The sequence below is a fragment of the Zonotrichia albicollis genome, chromosome 3 (assembly GCF_047830755.1).
Source record: "Zonotrichia albicollis isolate bZonAlb1 chromosome 3, bZonAlb1.hap1, whole genome shotgun sequence".
Classification (NCBI taxonomy): domain Eukaryota; kingdom Metazoa; phylum Chordata; class Aves; order Passeriformes; family Passerellidae; genus Zonotrichia; species Zonotrichia albicollis.
Window position 1 is genome coordinate 34,518,301 of NC_133821.1, and position 23,019 is coordinate 34,541,319.

Here is a 23,019-nt window from a genome sequence, read left to right on the forward strand (position 1 = left end):
AGAGGAGGGAATGGAGGACTAGGCCCTGGGTCTACCAAATACTGCTTGATTATAAATCATGTTTCTGCTCCCTAAGTGTTTCAGGATTTCAGAGCTTAAGCATGGTAAAATGCAACTGTGGAATAAGTGATCCTGGAATACCTGAACATTGAGGCTGACTTTAAGCTGTTACTGGTAGTTAATGTGCAGTTTTTACTAGCCCAGCATGACCATTCCTCAGAAAGTTAACATAATAGTTACAAAAAAACCCCAAACCCAAACAACATCCTAGTGTGTGCTTTTCTAATCAGACATACCAGTACGAGTTTTGCAGTTTGTGCCCTCCTTAATTTGACTCTTTTGTTGGGTTCCTTATCGTAATTTTGCAGGACTGTTGTTAAAGGTAAAAATTGCAAACCCTTTAGGGTCATTGTCTGTATTATTTTTCAGAGCTGTGGGTTTTTTTCATAATCTCTTTAATTTGCAATCTTTTTTTCAGGAAAAAGTATTGATTGAAGCTTACAAGAAATGCCTGACTGTGTTGATGCAGTGTCATAGTGGGTTTACTGATGGAGAACAGCCTATTGTCCTCAGTATGTGTGGACATTCCGTTGAGACCATCAGATACTGTGTTTCTCAGGAAAAAGTTAGCATTCACCTCCCAGTTTCTCGTTTACTTGCAGGTATGAACAGTTGAAAAATATTTCAGGAAATGAAAAATGTTCTGTAGGTGTGATTTGTGTTTGTGTGTACATGAAGACACACACAAGCGTTGTTTAAGGCCTGAATAGGATGAATTTTGAATGTTTGGTAACTTCTAGGCCAGATGTTCTCAATCAACAGAAAACTTGTTATCATTCAGGCTGGGGGAGATTGTCTCATGCCTCTGGATTTGTATTATAGGCAGCTACTGCTGCTTTTGCCACTTGAGTGATGCAAAAGAGCTGGGACAAAATGTGGACTGTGGTTGACTGTTTGGGGATATGTTTAGCTGCCAGCTTGAATAGACTAATCAACATTCTGCTGGAGAACAGACTTATCAAACAGATGTATCACCAGAAAATTGAGCTATGTCTTTCTCTTCATATTGTGCCTATCTTCTTCAGCAGTTGTGTTGAAAAAAGCTTTGTGAATTTCAGTTTACAGAATCAGAAAGAATGCGATAAAAATAAATTCACAAATAATGAAGTGAAAAAGGTAATTCTTAGGTAAAGTGCCATGCAGCTCAGTGTCAAATGGCTTTGAATATTTGAATCTTTGTGCAAAGTCCTTGTGACTTCAAAAGAAAGCAAACCAGAAAACCTTCATGTGTTTTGTAGGGGCTTTATTCTAGTTCCTGAGGTATTTTATAAACTCCCCAAGGTCTGATAAGAAGGATGGGGTATCTGCTGTGGATTGTTTGTCCTGCCAGACCAAGGACTCTTGGCTCTCACTGTGGGGACATGACAGAGTCAAAAAAAAGGCAAAAATCTCACTTGTACTGCAAGGCTTATACGGATACAAAGGGAAAATTTCAATTCTCTTTAAATGTCTTCTTTGTAATATGTTTCTTTAGGAAATAACTGTGTAGCTGCAGGGTGATAAATCTGGGGACTTGTCACTGTGTCCAGAAGAATGATCTGAGAGTGAATTAGATGACCTTTTTTGTCCTGTTTTAATCACATAAAATAATGTATGTAATATTCTGTATGGTTTTTTCATGTCTTTTTGTAGGCTTGCATGTTTTGCTGAGTAAAACTGAAGTGGCATATAAGTTTCCAGAGCTGCTACCCCTGGTATGTAATTAAATGTTGTATATTCATTAAATATAATTCATGCAGAACATGAAATTGGTGATGTAAATGTAGGATGATATTAAATAAAACAAAGGGCCTTTGTACTGTGAATTCTACTCAGAGAGACTATCTTTAGTATATAAAATTACCTTTTAAAAGATTAATATCTAGATATTCATGACTAGAGCATAGACAGGCAGCATTGCTCTCTAAGGTAACTAAGACTCAGGTTGCATAACGTCCTTTTTGTAATAGAAACTGTTTTTAGGAACCCCAGGCAAGATCTGATTCCTTCTCCTTGGGCTGGGTTCTAATTTTCTTCCCCAGCTGTTTCTTGCCTGCTGCCTGTTCTTATTAGTATGCTATTTCTTTAAGGGGTAGTCAAAAAAGGTGAAATGAAGGAGCATAAAACCTAACAGGGCAAAGAAATTTCAAAGTCTTTGGAAAGAAGTAGTATTTAACCTTTGAATGAAATAAATGAAATTACAGTTTTATTAAATTGCTGGTGTTGATGTTTTAAAATATGAAAGCTACTGTCTTTAGGAATAAACTAAAGCCCTCATGCAGTAGCTGTGTGGGGCAAAAACAGAATGTAAGTGTGATTAACAATGATTTCAAAGATTGTGAATAGGTTCATCTAACTTGTTTGTTGGATTTGCTTGCCTTGTGTAGTTCCCAAATATTCCAATGATCTCAAATATCATCCTCCTTCATTTCAGTCTCATTTTCTATTATTTTCTCTGTATACATCAAAATATTGCATTTTCTTAATGCAGAGTGAACTTAGCCCACCCATGTTAATAGAGCATCCTCTACGATGCCTAGTCCTATGTGCCCAAGTGCATGCAGGGATGTGGAGGAGGAATGGCTTCTCTCTTGTTAATCAGGTAAGTGCTCAGTAGCTGTAGAATCTCTCTTTTCTGATAGCTCTCTCAGGGTAATTTCACAGAATCACAGAATCAGTTAGGTTGAACAAGACCTCTGAGATTATTGAGGCCAGCCCTTGGCCAAACACCACCTTGTGAGCCAGACCACAGCACTCAGGGCCATGTCCAGTCGCTTCTTGAACACCTCCAGGGGCAGTGGCTCCACCGCCTCTCTGGGCAGTCCTTTTCAATTTTTAACAACTCTTTCCATGAAGAAATTCTTCCCAATGTCCAACCTGAGGACATTCTCCCCTGGCACAACCTGAGGCTGTATTCTCTTGTCCTGTTGCTGGTTGCCTGGAAGGACCTTTCTGTATTTCTTGAAGTGAAGGGCTTCATACTGGAGACAGCACTCAAGGTGGAACCTCACCAGTATGGAATATGGAGGGAACTCTTGGTCTTTCAGACCCCAAAACCTTCTGTTTCTGTACTGATTTGGAATTTTACTTATGTCAGTCTTATGGAAGGCAGTGTGAGGTAGGCGTTTTTATCAGCACTGGCATCATTTGAGTATTTTTGCTTTTAAACTTGTCTTGGTTTTTTTTAGTCAAAAGTTGCTTTTTTATTTTAGGACTGCTGCAGTAGCCACTGAGCTTAGTGCTCAGTGTATAGAGTTTCAATTACTGCAGTTAATGACTCCTGGCTTTTTCACTGTGTACTGTGCAGCAGCAGTTGGAAGTGCAGAATTAGATCTGTGCATCCGTGGTAATGCATTTATCACCTCCACATAAAAGTGTCTCAGATATAAAAATATGCAGCATTATGGTATTATGGCTATTTATATTTATAAAGTAGATGAAATCCAAAGACCCCACAGAACCATTAGAAACAGTGTAGAACAAAATGTTTCTTGGCTTTTAGCTGTAATACTTCTGGAGACTTTCATTTCTAAACTTATGTTCTCAATGTTTGTATAAATTAGGTGTTTCAAGCATAGCAGCTATAAAATGGGTACTGTGGTGTCAGCACCACCCACCAGGGTGATTGTCTCAGTGATTTTCTCAGCAAGACTTAGATTACAACAGGAATAGGGTGTAATTCTGTGAGGTGTTAACTTGATTTATTTGCAAGAAAATTCCTTCAGTCCTGTCAGCCCTCATCTCCATTAGATAATTGCAATGTATATTTGCTAGGACACTGAATTAAGCTACTCAAATATATTATATTCTGACACTTCTTGACCCTTGAAGGATCTTCATAAGGTGGTGTCCTTGTTGTCATTACAGCAAAAAGAACTCTAGTTATGTACAATTATAGCAGTGCCCACAGTGCTGTAGATACACATCAAATCTGGAATTTCAGCATAGCTTTTGGTGGTGATATAAGTCTCTGTGTTAATTTCCCCTGATTGTCAGGATCTTGAAGTTAAGAGCTTCATTTAGTTGAGATAACTTCACTCCCACAGTCTGCAAGTCCTTTCTCTTTACTTTGGCTATGGGTAGAGCTCATGTTCAGCCAGCTCCTTTTGGATCTTTCCCAGATAATAGGAATGGGCATCTATATGTGTGGATTATTAGGATAGAGAAGAAAGGAAGGCATGCCTAGCTGTCTTCATGCAATTCTGGTGGAAATGGTGTGTGTCTAGAGGAGACTTTAGCATGCTGAAGTGTGTTTCCAGGCCTGTGCAGAAACTTGTCAGCCTCATTTATTTTTCTTCTCTTGTGGTAGAACCAAACTTTCCCACCTTTCAGTGCCATGCAGTGATTGTGGTGTTGCTGCTGCCTGGCTCACTTCTGTTGAGTTTTCCCTGGGAGGGTTTGGGTTAAGTATAGTTCTGTCACAATATTAACATTTTGCTGACACTGGCAATTCCTGAAAGATGGTATCTCAAATGATTAAAGAGGAATTCATGAAGCGAAGAACAAACATTTCTTCAACTGCAAGGGCTTTCTCTCCTGTGAATGTCAAACAGTTAATTGCTAAACAAATATATTAAAACATAAGTTAAAGAGGTCAAAAAGATTTTTGCTTGTAAGTTTATGCAATTCAGATGTTGCATCACTACAACGCAGTCAGTAACTATGATTGTCTTGTGTTTTTTAAAAAAGCTTTTTGCCTACAGATAAAATTGTACAATTTTTTCAGATCACAGATTTATTTTTTGTTTATGAACACAGTATAGCAAAGTTTGTTTTTTACAGAAGTAAAATAATTTTAGATGAAATATTATCTGTGTTAATGATTGTGGTGTGGTGTTTTGGGTATTTTTTTCAGATTTATTACTATCATAATGTGAAGTGCAGGAGGGAGATGTTTGACAAGGACATAGTAATGCTTCAGGTAACTGTATATACCAGTTTGCATTTTTTCAAGTCTTTTTAAGGATGTTTTTGTGTTTATGTTTGTCTTCATCAGGACCTTTTTAAAGAAAAAATGTCTATTTTTTTTGTGGAAGGACTTCAATTTTCTTATTATATCTACATAATTATGGAATGATTTTAAAAGGAAATAACTATTGTAATACTTATTTTTTAACTACAGTTTGAAAAGTGCAGAATTTTCTGTTTAGTGTATATATGCCATATCTTCAAGAATGTAATATTTTAACTAATGGGTGGTACTTTACTGGCAGTTGCATGAGTCTGCATGTTATCAGAAAGGCAGTCAGTGTATGTGTTGATTTATTTTGTTTTCCCCTTCAGAAGAGATTTTGCAAATGTGGCAGTCTGTTTAGCTCTATGACAGATGCAGTGCTTCCACATTGAGAGCACTATCATCTAAAATTTGCAGCTCGGGTGCATAGTTTACCTGGACAGCAAAATATTATCTTGGGAAGTCCCTCAAATCTTAACTGGAGTTAGCAATACCCAGTAGGATAAACATGCCTCAAGATATTTCTGCTTTCAGACACAGTTCCCTGAGGATTGATCTGCCACTGATTTTTAATGATCATTTTCAGCTGCCAATTTGGGTAGATAGCCTTGAGCTTTCTTGGAAATTTATTCTGTTTTAAAGATGGTCCCATTAGCAATAGTAAACTAACAACAAATATTTGTAATTGACAAACCTTGTTTAATAAACAGAAAAACTTCAGCCAGTAGTTTTCAAAAATGGAAATTTCTGAAAGTCAGTGTTTGTTCTGCATTGAAACTTGAGTATTTTTCATTCCAAGAAGGTTTTGGAAGCTTTGCTCTACAATCTTCAGCCTTTCTTTAGAGGCTTGGATTTTGTTGTTAAAATCTTCAGTGGTATATACTAAGTAATATTATGCCTGCTAGAATATAAGCTAGCAGGAACAAAATTTTAGAGATAAAAACAACCAAACAAAAGTCTCACTGAAGTTTGTTTAGACTGCTTAAGATAGAAGGAGCAACTCTGAATATTTTGCATGATGCCCTTAAAAGGGCATCAGAAATTCTTGATAAAGCATAGGATTCTGCTTGTCAAATGGGCTTACACTTCTGTTCTTAGTGTCCTAAGGGAGTAAACTTAAATGTTAAGTCTTCATTCATAGGATTGAGAGAGAATTAATTCTATAAAGAATATACAGTGAACATCATATATAAATATACAAACATGCTGTGATAACACCCAATCTTTTTTCTCTTGGTAATTGTTTTTTTCTTTAATAGACAGGTGTGTCTATGATGGATCCAAATCACTTCCTGATGATAATGCTGAGTCGCTTTGAACTTTATCAGATCTTCAGTACTCCAGACTATGGCAAAAGATTTAGCACAGAAAATACTAACAAGGTATTTTATGCACTACTGCAATAGAAAAGCTTCAGTTTTGTTTTTCAAAGTGTATCAGGTGCTGTTTACTGAGACATTTCTTGATAAAAAAGCAAAGCTTAGCCTATTTTAATTTCATTTGGCCAGTTTGAAATATGCATAAATGTTTTTACCTGTCAAACTGGTAAATATCAGAAAATGTTGCATTATTTTTGCACTTATGACTGTGTTTCACTGTAGCTTAGTTTGGGAGTACTAAGGGTGAAAACAGACAATGTTTTGAATCACTGAAAAGGTATTTTCAGCATATGGTATAAATATTGAAAAATATATTTTTTAATTGTTTTACTTCAGGATGTTGTTCAACAAAATAACACTCTTATAGAAGAGATGCTATACCTCATTATAATGATTATTGGTAAGTTCAAAACATATTTAATTAATTTTTTTTATTTAGGCTTTTTAATAGTTTGGGCAATTTTTTATTGCTATCTCAGGTTCAGTTCTGTTGTGAATGTCCTGTAGCTCTGACTTCTTTCCTAGTAGAAAAGCCTTGGAACTAGCTTAGATCAATGTAGTGAACTTCGGAACACTGGTGGGTGAGCACAAGATTTCACAGAAGGCACTCTAATTTGTAATTTGCAGCCTTTAATATAGAGAAAAAAATAAAAAGTGTTTAAAAACCACAAAAAAAAAAAAAAAAAAGAAAAAGGTGTATTCTATTTCTGCAGGAGAAAGGTTCAGCCCTGGAATAGGACAGGTAAATGCAACAGATGAAATCAAGCGAGAGATCATCCATCAGCTGAGCATCAGGCCAATGGCTCACAGTGAATTGGTGAAGGCACTCCCTGAAGATGTAAGTCATGGGTGTGGAGGGGAGAACCAACTTCCTCTTTATAAGGCTGATTGCTGAAAAATTGTCTTAGGCAAGTTCCTGTCACTTAATGTAGAATGAGAGCGGCATGATTACGGTCAGAGCAAGGTTAGCATGAGTGCAGGTAATAGTTCTCGTGGCAAGGGTAGGAAAGAGGCAAAGAAGGACCAACGTATGAAAGAGGCAGGAATCTGAGAGCTTCTTCAGCTCCTTTCTCTTTTTAATACTGTTTCTAATCAGGCCATCTGGCCAGCAGCCTCTGCAGGCTGCTCGTACACCCTGAATTAGATGTATGGAAGTGGGCTGTTAGAACTATCCAGAAATATAAGCTGTTATATTTTAAAGCCTAACAATAAGTGAAAAGACATGAAATCAGACATTGTATTATGACTTGTGTAACATAAACGCTTCATTTACATGAACATAAAAATTTATCTTAATTCTATTGTAAGTACTTCTGTAGGACAGCAAAGCTTGCTTTCCTTTCTCCTTTTAGTATTTTTGAAGCAGTCTTTTAAGAATTCGTTTTGAAGACAGTCAAAATTCCAAAGTTAATGTTTTACTGTACTGATAATAATTGTAATGATAAATTATGATATAATATTTCTATTTTTTCTAAATATTTTAAACAATTTGAAAAGTCATATTTCAAAAATTATTTAAGAATAATGTAGGGTTGCATGAAAGAGCAAGTTTGATTTAAGCTGGAGTTCTAAATTATATTGTCAGTCCTAAACACTTTTTCCCTGGCCTAGTAACTGCAATGAAATATGCATTGGTGGAAGGGGATGGGGATATTGAAAGAAAGAAAATTTGTGTGTAAAGTATTGTTACATATTTGAGCTGATGTCTCATGCTGCCTTTTGTGGTTGTTTCAGCATTTTTCAGTAACTAGTCTTTTTAGCTTTCCAGTGTTTATTTCAATTTAAAGGCCTAGAAATCAGAAATGCTGGCTGTGTATTGTAAAAATGTGCTGAGCAAGCTAACTTAGAGTTTTCTTCTGCTATTGTTACATCTGAGTTCTTTATGGCAGGGAAAAGCAGTACAAATGAACCACTTAGAATGGCATGACTTTTTCAAAGAACCTTTTGCAAAGATGGTGTTCCTGAATGTATTTTCATGTTATGTGGTTCAGTGTTCTCTTGAGTGCCATTAAAATGACTTTGTACTACATTCATTTTGCATGCTTTCTCTAGTGTTGTGTGATATTGAGTGTGTTTACTCCAAGAACTCCAGTAACACACTGTCTTGCCTTTTCACTCCATGTAGGAGAACAGAGAGACAGGGATGGAAAGTGTGATTGAAGAAGTGGCGTGTTTCAAGTATGTTTCCCTTTATTCTAATGATTCAACTTTAGAAATGGAATGTCTCAATTAGTGAAAATGAGAGAATGAAACAAAGAGGGCTGAGTCATGGTGATTTCCCATGGCTTTAATCATGTGCAGAATTCTTAATACTGTTGCTTAATTTCTACAATGCCTGTTAGGCAGTGTTTGTTAGCTGTTCTAGTTAACTATTCTCAGATGTTAAGAACCAGTGGATGTGAAATGTTTTGTTTCTTAAATTTTTTTGTAGGAAACCTGGATTAACAGGCAGAGGGCTGTATGAATTGAAACCAGAATGTGCCAAAAACTTCAATCTGTATTTCTATCACTTTTCAAGGGCAGAGCAATCAAAGGTAACGAGTAGTTTAACTTCATGGGGCTTGCTTATTTTGTCCCTTTTTTTTCTGTTTGCCTTTTTCCAAAGCTTACCTCTGTGAAGTATTACCAGCTGGATATTAGAGAATTTGCCCAAGATTTTTCAGTGATTTCTGTGCCACTGAATCCTGTGCCCTATACAGAGCTATTGAAATCAGTGGGCATTCAGGAGCTTGTCTGTGGGTTCCCTTGCATCTTATTTTATTGAAAGTATTTAAAACAATCTGTATTTTCCCTTACCTTTATGGAAATTGCCATTTTCGCTCGAACTTGCCTTACAGTTTTATGCTAGGGAAAGAATCCAGGCTGGCTCTAGAGGAAAGATGAATTTTGAGGTTGCCTGCCCTACTTTACAAGTAGAACATAAGACAAACTGCAAAGATATGAAAGCTTTCATGTTTATTTAAGGCTGGGAAAAAACAGTAACAATGTAGTAAAGCGTGAATGCCTTTTTTTATTAGTTTTATATTGGTACAGATTTTGAGTAATGCTGGCAATGTTCTTCTGTTTCAGGCAGAGGAAGCACAGAGAAAGATGAGAAGACAGAACAGAGAAGATACAGGTATTTATTTTTGAGAGGAGATGGGAGAAGAGGGAATCGCCTATCAAGCTGTGTATTGCCCTGACATTTATACCAACTAACAGCCTATTCAGGGCTAGAATAGAAGTTGGTTAGAAATGAAGCAATTTCCCTTATGTCTCCCTGGCTGTAGTCAGGGATCTGATTAATCATGGAACCAGCCTTCTGACGAGTTATTCCTTTGGCTTTTCTGTTACAAGGCATGCTGAGTGGTGCAGCCTGTACTGGTAGCACTGTTCATCAAGCAGCTGTGTTCTGCCTTAGGATCATGGAAGGGTTTGGGTTGGAAGAAAGCATAAAGGTCATCTGGTTCCACCCCCCTGCCTTGGGTTGCTCCATTAAATCAGACATTTTAATTGGGTGTTGCAAATTTTGGAGAAATGTCAAACACACCAATTTCCCTTTCAGCACTTCCACCACCAGCTCTTCCTCCTTTCTGCCCACTTTTTGCCAGCCTGGTGAACATCCTGCAGTCTGATGTCATGCTCTGCATTATGGGAACTATACTGCAGTGGGCAGTGGAGCACAATGGCTATGCCTGGTCAGAGTCCATGCTGCAAAGGGTATGGGGTTTTTATTTAAACTAATGCTTGTGCTAATGGAGGAATAGTCATTAGAGTGTTTTGACATGATTTTATAGATTTAAGTTGTTTACTTGGTGTCTGAAATATACAGAATACTGTGAATGAGAAATAAGTGGTATTTCCTGATACACAAAACTAGGGAAACCCCTCTGCCTCTTGATGCAATTTGTTTTTTAAGTGAATGGAAGACCCAGGTAAATTTCTAATGGGATGCACATGAGAGGGAAGAATTCTGCTTGAATCAGGAGCAATAATGTTTTTTGTGGTAGAGAACCCATTAATCTGAGTTGTTGCATATTAAGCAGACATTGATTTTTTTCTTGATGTTCCTTTGCTTATTTTCAATTTAGGCAAAATCACTTTAGGAAAAAACCATGAAAGTTCACAAAAAAAATTTTCTAACTTGAAAATGTATCCACTTTTGAAAACTTTACTGAGCTGTTTGTTCCTTGCAATTTGTAATGATCTTTAGAAACCTGGATGGTTATTGCAGATTTTGGTGTCATGATCACCATTTTCTGGGATGTGCAGAGATGACTAGTAAACTGCCATCCAGGGGCTCTTTATATTGGGCAGAGTTGTTGGTTTAAGGTCCAAATGCAAACTTTTTAAAAATATTGATGCATTTTTAAATAACATTTTGCAATGAAGCCCCAGTTTTGAAACGGAGTATTAATTTTTTGACATCCAGTCGTATTGAGTGTATATTACCTTTTACAGCTAACTTTAAATTAACATAAGCAGTTATGTATAACACAAAAAAGTTGAAAATGGAATGATATATTGGTATTATAAATCACAACAATGTAGGTAATCACAACAAACCACAACATTTAGGTAATGTAAGAATGCTAGATTTTGGAGTAACTTTGAATAAAATAAGTTGGTTAGGTTTTTTTTTTTGACTGAACTAAAATTCAGCCATTCTCAAAACTGTGAAATTCATTAGAGACCTATCACTTGCTCAGAAACTTATGGCATTTCTCTGTGATGCTGCCATGCAGTTGTACTGCAGCTTTCCCAAGTCAACCACTTTTGTCTTGGAAGACGACAATAGATGTCACATATACACCTTTACACTTGTTTGTAAAGGTGTATATGTGACATCTGCAAGAGGTGGCGCATGCCTAGTGAGATCTTGTTAAATAGATGTGACTGACTGAGGAGAAATTAACTGTTGTTTATTAAAACAAATGAAAAAAAAACTTCAGGACTCTCAACAGGTTTTGCCACTTTTTCTGTCTGTTGAGTTCTAGTTGTGTGACAGATTTTCAGGTGATTATCCTTTCCTTACATGGGTGTCAGTGTTGAATTCCAGGCATCAGTAAACCTTTGTGTCTGGAGCATCCTGCCAATTTGTATAGGATTGTGAAGTGACAGATGCAGCATGACAGAGTTTGCCACCAAGAATGAAGTATCTCAGCTTCAAAATGCCATTCTATCATAGTGCTAAATAGGGTAATTACATTTTTTAAGTTCAAGGACATTATAGCTCTTCACTGACCTAAAAAATCAACATTATTTTATAATGTGTTTCTAGAGAGAAGAAATCTAACTTACAAATTTTAATTTTTTGTTGCTAAACTTTGTGTATAAAAAAGACTTAAAGTCTGCTTTGTGCTTGTTCTGTCCAGAGACTTGCAATAGTAACATGCAGGGGATGGGGAGAAAGATAAGTACTGACTTCTCACTCATAGTCAGGACAGCAAACAGAAAGAGGCAGTTATTTAATATGGATTTTATATGGTTTCAAACAAACACTGTTGCTCCTGTGTAGTGTAGCTTTGGAATTCTGTATACAGAAATAACTTCAAATATATTCATAATATATAATTGTATTATATGACTTTCTTGTTTCTTAATGAATTACTTAAGCTATGTAACAAGATTATATGAATTATGTAAGAAAATTACTAAAATTTGTAATTTTTACCTAGGTTTTGCATTTGATTGGAATGGCACTACAAGAAGAAAAACAACATCTGGAGAATCTCAGTGAGGAGAATGTTATAACATTTACCTTCACTCAGAAAATATCAAGTATGCCTTTCTTTTCAAATGTATAGCAAATTTGCAATAGCTGAAAGTGCCAGGATCTCATATTTTATTCTTTTGAAACTGTATTTACCAGAAGAATATATTTGTTTATGCATCAAAATGTTATCAAGGTGACTACAGATAAATGCTTTCTACTTGTGTAGATTCTATGATGGTACAATACTAAAGGCATTTTCTAGAGGAGAAATCCACAAGTGGAGTAATTCTCTCTAGATCTGATTCTTAATATCTTTGACATCTCAATAAAGATTGCTGCATGTGATCAGATGCAATTGCAAAAATCATAGTTGCATTCTTAAATAGTCTTTTAATCTTGTCTCTCTTTTATATTGTCTGACTAATGCCTCTTGTTTTGCTAACACATGAAAGTTCCATTTAAAGTAGTGGGAAATAAAATATTGGAGGTTCCCTAAATGAAAACAGCCAGGGAGCACATACAGTACATTTCTTTTGTAAGAAAATACAGTAAGTGAGCAAAAATTTTCGGAATTTAGAAGTTTAGAAGTTTTAGAACCTTCATGAAAAGGTTTGCAATGAGGGAGAATTAAAAATCACATACTCTTTTGAAGGAATTCTTCAGTTGCTGAACAAGCACTGTTGTTTCTTGTTTTACTGTTAGTGAGTGATTCATTTGCCAGTAATGGTATAATCAATTTTCATTGTAATTTTTCTCCCAGAACCAGGAGAAGCACCCAGTAACTCCCCTAGCATACTAGCTATGCTAGAAACACTGCAAAATGCACCTCATCTGGAAGTGCACAAGGACATGATCAGATGGATATTGAAGGTAGATGTATTTTATATTACCACTGAAAATCATGGAAACGAGACTTTTGAAACTTTCCTAATTACACTGGGATGATTTCATTATTTCCTGTATGTATTTGTTGGACCTAGTTTTGCTCTTATGGATTCCAATACTTCGCACTGTATAGTCAGTATTATAGTATATAATTGTTGTATTCTCATGACCCAGACAAATTAAAGACTTTTTTTTTTTCTTACAGACCTTTAATACTATTAAAAAGCTAAGAGAAAGCTCTTCTTCAAGTCCTGTGGTTGAGACAGAAGGAAATATTATGGAGGAGGTAAAAGCAATCTGTAAGAGCTGATCTGGAGCAGGTCTGGGTGGTGACTAGCAGAGGACTATATTTCTAATTGTAGCATCAGTGACTTCTGAAAATCTGTCTCAGTTTATAGATCAAACTGAGTTGTTTAAAGAACCTATATGTAAGGTCCCTAAGCTGTGTTTCTTTGTTTCATATTTTGTCATCTCCAAGTCTTTTGTACTTCTGCTCCATAGAATTGTGTGCAGTACAGTCACAGCATTTAATGTTTCTGCTGCTCCCATAATTTCAGACTCCATGGAAAGTTGCTGAAAGAAATGGTTGTTTGTATATTCTTACCATGCATATCATTCCAGAAAAGCTCTGCCAATGTGTGCAGCTAGACATGACATTCTAGGTACTGCACACAGACCTTGGAGTGCTGTAGTGCTCCATTGAGGGATGCAGCTGCTGGGGAGGGAGAGCAGCACCAGAGATGAGACATGTCACTCTCTTACCCTGCTATCCTAGGAGTGCTTAAAGGGAAGAGAAATACAAAATGTAGTCAAAGGTTGAGGGGAAGAGGTTCCCCTTTCTAGATCTGCAGTTCTGCCTAGCATTGAACACTAGCTAAAGAAAAGAGGTCACAAAATAACTCTTTGGTAGACTTTTCTTTTGTCTTTCATGAAATTTTCATTGCTTTGAGGTCAGTAGAAGTTACTCATGGCAGTAGCTAAAATAAATAATCTGCTATAACAAGGCTTCAGCAATGACTGAGTGAACAATGCAATTTCAGAGCTCACGTGACAAGGACAAAGCGGAGCGGAAGCGCAAAGCTGAGATTGCCAGGCTGCGCAGGGAGAAGATCATGGCCCAGATGTCTGAGATGCAGCGGCACTTCATTAATGAGAACAAAGAGCTCTTTCAGCAGACTCTGGAGGAGCTGGATACTTCAACCTCGGGAGCCCATGAAAATAGGTAAAGGCATCTTGTTTAAATGTTGTCTCATTAATGTTTACATCAGATTGTCCTTTTGTTACTGCTTCAAAAAGCTCTTTTTTTTTTTTTTTGATCTTGATGTAAAAACATTTGTTAGTTTCTGAGACAAAAAACCAACAGTAAATGGAACGCTTCCCTCCCCCTCTCTGTCAGAATTGTGGGATAAATATAAAAATAAACATACAAATTGCTTTTTGTACAAAATCACCAGTAAATTATTAATAATGCTGAAGAGACTATGCTATTAAGCATACTAAGTTGGAAAAAGTTGATTATGTGTCTGTTGAAGATCTGGAAGAAAATCTGTTTGGTAGTTGGAAATATGAATTAGAGAATGCTAATGATTTTCTGGGGAAGTGGAGAGTGTTTTCAAAATTCATATCAGACACTTAAGGGATGGTGATGATGGAGGGCTGCAGATTCAGTTTCTGTGTTAAACTGGAGTGGTTATGCTATTGGGAGGGTTATGAATTTTTTCTAGAAAATACATGCTACTACTGGGCACATAGAAATTGTTATATAAATGCCAAAGCTATTTTTTGTCAGGGAGCATTTATAATAAATTTAAGAAACTCACTAAGCACACATAAGTCATGATCTGAATTATAATGTTTTTCAAATAATTTGCTCACTAATATTCTTTAAATATTCTAGCCCTGTAATTTCAGATGCAAAACTCACAGCCTTGGGTCCAGAGCAAACCAGAGTAGCTGAACCCAGACAGGTTGTTATGTGTATATTGTGCCAGGAGGAGCAAGAAGTTAAAGTGGACAGCAGAGCTATGGTCTTGGCAGCATTTATTCAACGATCAACTGTGTTGTCTAAAAATAGAAACAAAAGTACTCCAGACCCTGGTAAGTGCTGTTCATAGTTATTTTAAATATTAAAGAGTGTTTGGGTTACTGTGACAACAACATTTTTTCATCTGAGACACTGACATAGTCTTCTTAATTAACTGTTTCTGAATGGTTTCATTGTAATCAGTGGCAAAACTCCCATATTTTTGCTGAGGTAGAAATGTGTGTGCTGAATAATGTAAATCACTGTGAGGCATGAGCTCAATGTTCTGCCATTCATTTGTGAAAAATTATTTGTAACTGTTGAAAGAACCCTGAAAATCAGAAGTGTTTGTTCTTAAGCCATGCCTGTAACATCAGAGAGAGGAGGTGTTAAGGAAGTGCTTTAAAAGCAGATGATGTACATTTTCTTCCTCTCAGTTACACCATCTGAAATGCCTCTTAGTGATAATAAAAAAATACTGGATTTAGGTACTTTGTGAAACAGGTTGGTGAGCAAGGGCATTGTTACAAAGATTTCTCTGGGTTCTGTATGTGTAAACAGGTAGAAATCTTTGCACTGAATTGTTGCTGAACCACCAACACTGCAGGTTGATCGTGGGGCCCAACACCTCTGAGAGCTTGGTTTGAAGCACTTAAGTACAGTACATACACCCAAACCAAAGTAAAGTGATTCTTATAAATAATTTAAACAGTTTAAACTGTTATGAATTAGTTGTGTTTTATGCTTATTCAAATGAACTACACTTGTGTGATAAAGTTAAATAATAATGGTGGCCACATTAATCTGCCATCAAGTTTTATGATAAATGTTTATTTCAAAGTTTGTTTTTTCTTTTCTTTTAAATACAGAAAAGTATGACCCCTTATTCATGCACCCAGACCTGTCCTGTGGAACACACACGGGTAGCTGTGGACATATTATGCATGCTCATTGTTGGCAAAGGTGAGAGGCTGTATTTAAGTTTTCAGTTCAAATAACATGTTATGTTATCAGTTGCCTCATGGCACTAATTTTAATGGCAAAATTCCTCCCATGTAGTAAACTTGAAAAGGAATTTCAGGAAGTGATTAAAACAGCTTTCTGTTGGATAAAAAGGAGTAGAAATCAAATGTTGTAAACATACTCAAAATAATTTTCATTTACTGTTATCTTGGTAAAGAAGAGTCCAAAGGCATACATGGCAGCTGTCATTGCCCTTCCTTGTTTATCCTGATGCATAATTCCCTGTGGTGCATATATACCTGGAGCTCAGATTTTTTGGGTTATTTTGCAGTTCACTGCTAGAATGCTTTTGCTGCTTCTTCTGCTCTCTCCTGAGGTTTTAGATAACAGTGCACCCCTTGCACTCTTAATTCCTCCAACAGAGTTAATTTGAAGTAGAAACATCAGCATAAACTCAATTTTATCCTTTGTTTCCTAGTATTTTAATAAAGCCTTTTGCAGTTATTTTTTATTCTTTGATTTTTGGAGGCCTATAAACATGCTTGGTGCTGTGGTGCTAATGCCACGTGACAAATTCAAACCATTCATGCCTCTGACTTTGATTAGGCCCTTGCTTTGCTCCTTGGCATGGCTTATGAAGTGCCTAATTTCAGATTCTGCCTTGTGTATGAAGAGTGTTAGGAGCTCCCAGAGATTCTGTGGCTATTACCACACACAGGTTTCATTTATGGTCTTTGATATCACTGCTCACTGAAGATAGGTTTTTAATCTCCTTGTGTAGCTTGTGTACAGTCCTTTGTGGTTGCCATAATCCCCTGGAAATGCCCTTAGGTGCCTGTATTCAGGTCATTTTGGGGTCATCACTGGGCATGCTTTAAGCCACATCAGAGGCTTCTGTAATAGCAGTTACATTTAGCAAACCAGTGAATGCAGTTCCTTTTTCATAGAAGCCAACAGGTTTTTTGGCTGCTGCTTGTTTTGGTTGTGGCCTATAATAGAAAACACCCAAGGATAATGCTCATGCCATCCTTCTAAAAAAATGATGTAAAAATTAGTTGGGTTTTTTGTTTTGGTTTGCGGGATTTTTTTGGTTGGTTTTTTGTTTGTTTGTTTGTTTCTTAGTGATTTTTGTTTGTTTGGGGGCCTTTGTTTGTTTGTGGTGCTTTGTTTTGCTTGAGGTTTTTGTTTGATTGGTTTGGTTTGGTTTTTTTTAATGCTTTGACTTCTCTCTGCCTCATCTACTTTTTTCCTAAATGTACAGTTCAGACTTAACCATGATTTTAACAGCCCAGTAAACTTCAGCACTTTGGTAGATTTTGGCAGCCAAAAGCACTAATGCTTTATCAGTCAGGGGGTGGAGGTTTTCCTTCTGATAATAATCTTACCTATATTTCAGGAAAGGCAAAACTGTGTCTTCCTGAGAATTTTTTAATTTCTATGTTGAAGTAATAATAATTTGCCACTGATGTCTTCTCTTTTCTAAAGGTATTTTGATGCAGTCCAAGCAAAAGAGCAACGAAGACAACAAAGATTACGAGTACACACAAGTTATGATGTAGAAAATGGTGAATTCCTTTGCCCACTTTGTGAATGCTTGAGCAACACTGTTATTCCTCTGCTCCCTCCACCAAGAGTTTTGTTTAACAGGTCAGTTTGGTTTATAAATGTCCTCAATAAATGTAAAAAAAAAACCAAGATGCCAAACCAGCTACACCCCAGAGCATCTTCCTGAATGTTTGTTGTCTTCTGTTGTGGTAAACTCAATTGGATAGCCTGTCTTATTGTTTTAGTTTTTGGATTTTACTTTGTTGTTGTATATTAGGAAAGCATAGGACCTGCAGAAAAAGAACTAAACATAGAAAAATGCATGGGCAGCAGAGAAAAAGCTCATTGAGAAACAGATGAATGATGTTGGAATGCTTATGAAATACTAATTCTGTCTTAGAGGTTGTTTTAACAGTTTTTGGGTTTTTTTTTTGACAGGTTAGACTTTTCAAGCCAACCAAACCTAACTCAGTGGATCAAAACAGTATCCCAGCAAGTAAAAGCCCTGCATTTACTTCGAAATGAAGACTGTGCAAGTAAGCCTGAAGAAATCTGTATATTTGTATGTGAAAATTTTATAATACTCATGGAAGAGACCAAGCACTTTGGTTCTGCCACAGTGGAGTAGAGAGATGATGGCAGAAGTGGCAAGAACAGCTTGGGATTTGTTTGTGGTGATGGAATTTCAAATTCTGCTTCTGCACTTTTCTATAACGTAGAAATTACATATAGGTGAATAATCAGTGATTTATTACTTTCTGTTTGTACAGGCCATTCTGGTCATTCAGAAAAAATGGATCAGCTACAATTACCTGAAGGATTTAGACCTGATTTCAAACTGAAGTATGTATTTACATATGAGCAAATCATTAAAAATTCATAAAAATTCATAACGTCATAAATCATTAAAAAAAATCATAACGTCAAAATAGAATGTAACTTCTGTGCTAGAAGGTCACAATAATTATGGCAAATATATGAATTTTACTTTAATTAGAAAAGTTAATATTATTATGATGACATTGAAGTCGATCCCAGAAGTCCTAAATAATTCAGTAGAATTTCAGACATGAATGTGCAAAGTCATTGTGCAGAAACGTGTTGCAGTTATATAAATTACAGCATGAAGATTAAGTTTTGTTCTACTTGTAGCTGGATGAAGGATTCATCATTATAGCCAGCAGAACATGTGAAACATGAAGGAGAAGATTATGAAATGGAGAGGATGTTAATATGTAATTTCATCTGTAAAGGTGTATTTGTATTTGGTTGCACATTCTCTTCACTTCAAGAGAAAGCACCAAAACGTGTTATGTGGTGCATACTTTGGTCTGCCAGCTGCGCACAAAATGCAAGACTCTTGTCCCAGCTGATTAGAGGTTTAGCTTTCAGTCACACACATTTTGTAATTTAGCCTTGACTTTATTGTCTTTGAAGACTGTATGTTCTTAACACTAAAAATGAGATTGGTTCAAAAAAAAAAAATCAAAGAATAATTGGGGATCTGTCACAAAAAAATGAGGTTGCAGAATACCAGATCCAAAGAAGGATATTGGAGTTGTTGCTTAAATTTGAAAACTCCAGTTGTTCATCTGTGGGGTGAATGCTTATCATTAGAGGTACTGTGCTGCCAGTGGAGGAAAGAATGAATTAGTAATATTGTTTTCTTTGTTTCAGGAATCCTTATTCTGAGAGCATAAAAGAGATGCTGACAACCTTTGGTACGGCAACTTACAAAGTAGGCTTGAAGGTTCATCCAAATGAGGAAGACCCACGTGTACCTATCATGTGCTGGGGCAGCTGTGCTTACACAATACAGACTATAGGTACTGATCTGTTCATTTGCCTCCTTTATAGGAGATTTTCAGAATTTGGTTAAACTCACAACAATGATTCTTGTGGGGTTTTTTTCCAGAACGAATTTTAGCTGATGAAGATAAGCCATTATTTGGTCATTTACCTTGTCGACAGGTAAGGAACAAGTAGCAATTCCTTTCTGAATTGGTGGAAAAAAAAGGGACTTCTGTTTCATTAGTGAGGAATATCTGCATTTTAAGTTATGGTTATTGGATAGTTTTATTTGTTGGACCCTATTGTTTAGTTGATCTGTATCTGATCATTAAACTATTTTAAAATCACATCTAGCAAAACTGTTCCTATAAATACATAATTTATTAAAGCTGCAGTTTCTCATGGCAACAGTCAAAATAAGAATGCCAAAAGGAACTTGCATATTTGCATAAACATAAGTATCTGTCATATACTTACACAATCAAACTGCCCCCATAAACTGCAGTTGAGAGGCCTGAGAAAAATGCTGTTAAGTCAGAAGACCTTTTCATGTTGAGGAGCTTCATTAACTGTGGCAGTGTCTCTTTTTTCATTGCTTTTACAGGATGACTGCCTTACGTCGTTAACGAGATTTGCAGCAGCTCACTGGACAGTTTCACCTCTTTCAGCAGTACAGGGTCACTTTTGTACTCTATTAGCATGTAAGTTTGACACCTTATGCTGGGTTTTTTGTGAAGAGATATATGAGTACTTTCAGAATGACTGTTAGTACTGAGCTGCTATTTTCACCTATATGTGTTGTGTCAAGAAAGAAGACATTCTTTTGGACTGCAGCTCCAAGAGAAGCATGGATATTTTGCTATGAAGGATTTCTGTTGATTCTTCATTAGAGAAAGATACCTAGAGTAAAGGAGAAGGAAATGTGGTCCTTCACAAAAATAATCTACTGGAGCTTTAAACATGAAGAAATTAAGATTAATGTAGTGTGGAAAGGATATTTGCAGAAGTCTGTAATACATTTGCAAACTTCTCTCTCTGAAAAGTAGAATCTCTGATAAGACAGGACTTACTATGTAATGTCATATGTTAACTGAGAATTTTAATGAGAACAGCCAAAATGTTCCAAGCTTGAAGCATTAGTAGATACAGATGAAAAGTCTGAAGTTCAGCCTAATGAAGTAAATGCCCATGAGAGGACAGTTCTGAAAGGGGATTATAAAATGGGATAACTTTTAATATCTCCAGTCAGTAGAGCAGAGAAACTTTTAAAATGCATTGATAAAGTGAAATTACTAGTAGATGGAAACCAGCTACTTCAGCAAACAGCTGGCAGCTTTATGGGGAAAAACTTAATTGACATCAGTTTGTAGCATAATGGTTGGGCTGTTTTCTGTGTGACGCAGAAGAGAAAATGCTGCTGGCTGTTGGACAGGAACTTTGCAATATATGATGTTCTGAGTGTTTTGGGTTTTCTTGGAAACTTGAATCAATATTTCTTCAAAACTCTTCTTCCTTCCAACTGACAGAACCAACTGTACTGCTTTTGTTTTTATGAAGGCAAAGTTTCTGCTATTTTATTTTTTCAGGCTAGGGATAATGAAAATTATGAGCCTTTGATCTGTCTGTATTCTGTAAACAATACATAAAGATGACTTATTGAAAATAAGTTTGGTTTTGAAAATCTCTTGCTCTGGTCATGTTTTTGATACGGAATTTTTCACACTTTTGGGTTGAGTTCTCTGGCTATATGCTGACAAAATGGAAATCATTTGAAATCTGAGATGTGGTGAAATGTTTGCTAATAGAAATAGCTTCCAACTGTCACCTGTCTTCAACTCTCAGTTTTTTTGGCCAGCAAGGCAGCAGTCTTCAACTGAAGTATTTTTAAGTTGTCATGATGAGACTATTTTTTAATCTAGTAGTGTTTTTAAACTTGGCAGCTTAATACTTATAGCTGTATTGTAAAATATACCCATATACCCGGAGCTGCAACTTTATTACAAATCAGATTTTACTGCTTAGAGTAAAGAAGTAAGCAACTGTTCCTTGATTGTTACTTAAAATATCTTGTAGCATTTTTCAAAACACTGAATTTCTGTATACTTTTAAATGAAGGTGCTTGGAATTCATTAAGTGTGTGAATTTCTATTGTCGGCTGGAGTGCTTTGGTTAACACTTTGTTGTTACTGTAAATACTGCAGAGAGGTAGAGACCAACACTTAGCTCTACCTTAATTAAAGTGATGAATTCAAGAGACTGTAACAATGAATTTTTGAGTAAGTAAGGCAAATAATTTGTGTGAGGCACATTCAGGCAGTCTTGTGAAGCTAAGCAAATTGCAGAAGTTTTACTTGAGCAGCTGTCCAAGAGACAACCATCAGTGTTCCTGTTTAGTCACTATTGTTTTGTTTTAATACAATAAAGTAGGCAAGACTCTTTTCCAATAATGTTGAACAATTCTTGAATTGACTCTGGAAAAAACAGGTACATTTGTATTTTAAGTTCTTTAAGCATGTAAATGAAGGAGATGGCTCTCATTTTTTAACTGAAGTAGACTAAAATATTTTCATGTATAAATGTTCAATTAATATTTTTTTTTCTCTCCAAAATACTTAGCACTGGTGCCTAATGAAAAAAATGAGAATCTTCCTTGCATACTTGATATTGACATGTTTCATTTATTGGTAAGTATTTCTTAATATATATTAATAATGTTTTGATCCAGTAACCACTTCATAAAAACTATTGAAAACTTTCTCTTTACTCTGGGTTAGGAGCCTTTCAAAATGTTCAGGTTTTTAGTATTTTTTCACTACTTAATACACTTTCAAGACTTTAAATTTAATGAAAGTATTCTTAATAAAAGTATTGAATAAAAGTATTGTTTTCTATAAATTAAAAAGGAACAAGATGAGACAGAATGCATACTCATTGTCTGTTAAAAACCCAAAATACATGAAACACCCACCCCCACAAAACAACAAACCCAAAAAACAAACAGACTCAAAAGTCTCCTGATAGATAATTGTTTTTCTCTTAAATAATGTCTGTGTAATTAGCTTAAAAATTAGCCTTATGTAGTATGCTGCCTCCAAGGCCCGTAGCTGTAGCGTGGGCAGAGAGAAGGGGAAGATTCAAAAGGGGAAGGAATGTACCAACTTTCTTGTTTTCTTTCACAGGTAAGCTTGGTGCTCTCTTTCCCTGCCATACATTGTCAGGATTTTTCAGGGGTTAGTCTTGGCACTGGAGATCTTCACCTGTTTCATCTTGTCACTATGGCACACATAATACAAATTTTACTTACCTCATCAACAGGTAATGCTACTTTGTCTCAACTTCTATTGAAACAATTCCTCCAGTCTTTACTTAGGAAAAAGCTATGATGCTGCTGGTAAATGTGTGCACTTTACAGTTACAAAATAGGATTGTTGGTGCTGCCTTTGAGCCCACAAAGAGTATTGATAAATTGTACTCTGAGTCCAACTTCAGTCACGTTGTCTTTATTGCTCTGCACCAGGAGTTTCTTGGAGCATAGCTAGTCATGAATCCTGGCTTTCCAGCTACTGTAGCAGTACCTGGAAATGTTTATTGTAGCCTTGGCTTAGCATTGGGTGATGAATGAGTTGCAGTTAGCACAGTAAGGAATTGATGTATCTCCTGGCAAGAGGAGCTGGATAAGGTGGAAGTTTTCCAAAAGCAAAGAACTCCAAGCAAGTATGTCAAGAAACCTGAACAGCTGAACCAG

The 23,019-nt window shown here is 36.2% G+C and overlaps 1 protein-coding gene across 2 annotated transcripts in view; it reads left to right on the forward strand.

Moving 5' to 3' along the window:
• The window catches only part of UBR2 (ubiquitin protein ligase E3 component n-recognin 2), a 55,824-nt gene that overhangs the window by 24,709 nt on the left and 8,096 nt on the right, over positions 1–23,019 (forward strand). For both annotated transcript variants that reach the window (XM_005483063.4, XM_005483064.4), the window contains exons 15-39: positions 479–662; positions 1,693–1,754; positions 2,531–2,641; positions 4,895–4,960; positions 6,253–6,375; positions 6,709–6,772; positions 7,086–7,210; positions 8,498–8,550; positions 8,804–8,906; positions 9,442–9,490; positions 9,917–10,071; positions 12,030–12,132; positions 12,828–12,937; positions 13,158–13,238; positions 13,993–14,174; positions 14,850–15,049; positions 15,845–15,938; positions 17,424–17,585; positions 17,922–18,019; positions 18,254–18,326; positions 19,161–19,309; positions 19,399–19,454; positions 19,879–19,975; positions 21,891–21,958; positions 22,454–22,589. In XM_005483063.4, the coding sequence (XP_005483120.2) occupies positions 479–662; positions 1,693–1,754; positions 2,531–2,641; positions 4,895–4,960; positions 6,253–6,375; positions 6,709–6,772; positions 7,086–7,210; positions 8,498–8,550; positions 8,804–8,906; positions 9,442–9,490; positions 9,917–10,071; positions 12,030–12,132; positions 12,828–12,937; positions 13,158–13,238; positions 13,993–14,174; positions 14,850–15,049; positions 15,845–15,938; positions 17,424–17,585; positions 17,922–18,019; positions 18,254–18,326; positions 19,161–19,309; positions 19,399–19,454; positions 19,879–19,975; positions 21,891–21,958; positions 22,454–22,589 (2,704 nt within the window). The remainder of the gene's footprint in view (positions 1–478; positions 663–1,692; positions 1,755–2,530; positions 2,642–4,894; positions 4,961–6,252; positions 6,376–6,708; positions 6,773–7,085; positions 7,211–8,497; positions 8,551–8,803; positions 8,907–9,441; positions 9,491–9,916; positions 10,072–12,029; positions 12,133–12,827; positions 12,938–13,157; positions 13,239–13,992; positions 14,175–14,849; positions 15,050–15,844; positions 15,939–17,423; positions 17,586–17,921; positions 18,020–18,253; positions 18,327–19,160; positions 19,310–19,398; positions 19,455–19,878; positions 19,976–21,890; positions 21,959–22,453; positions 22,590–23,019) is intronic.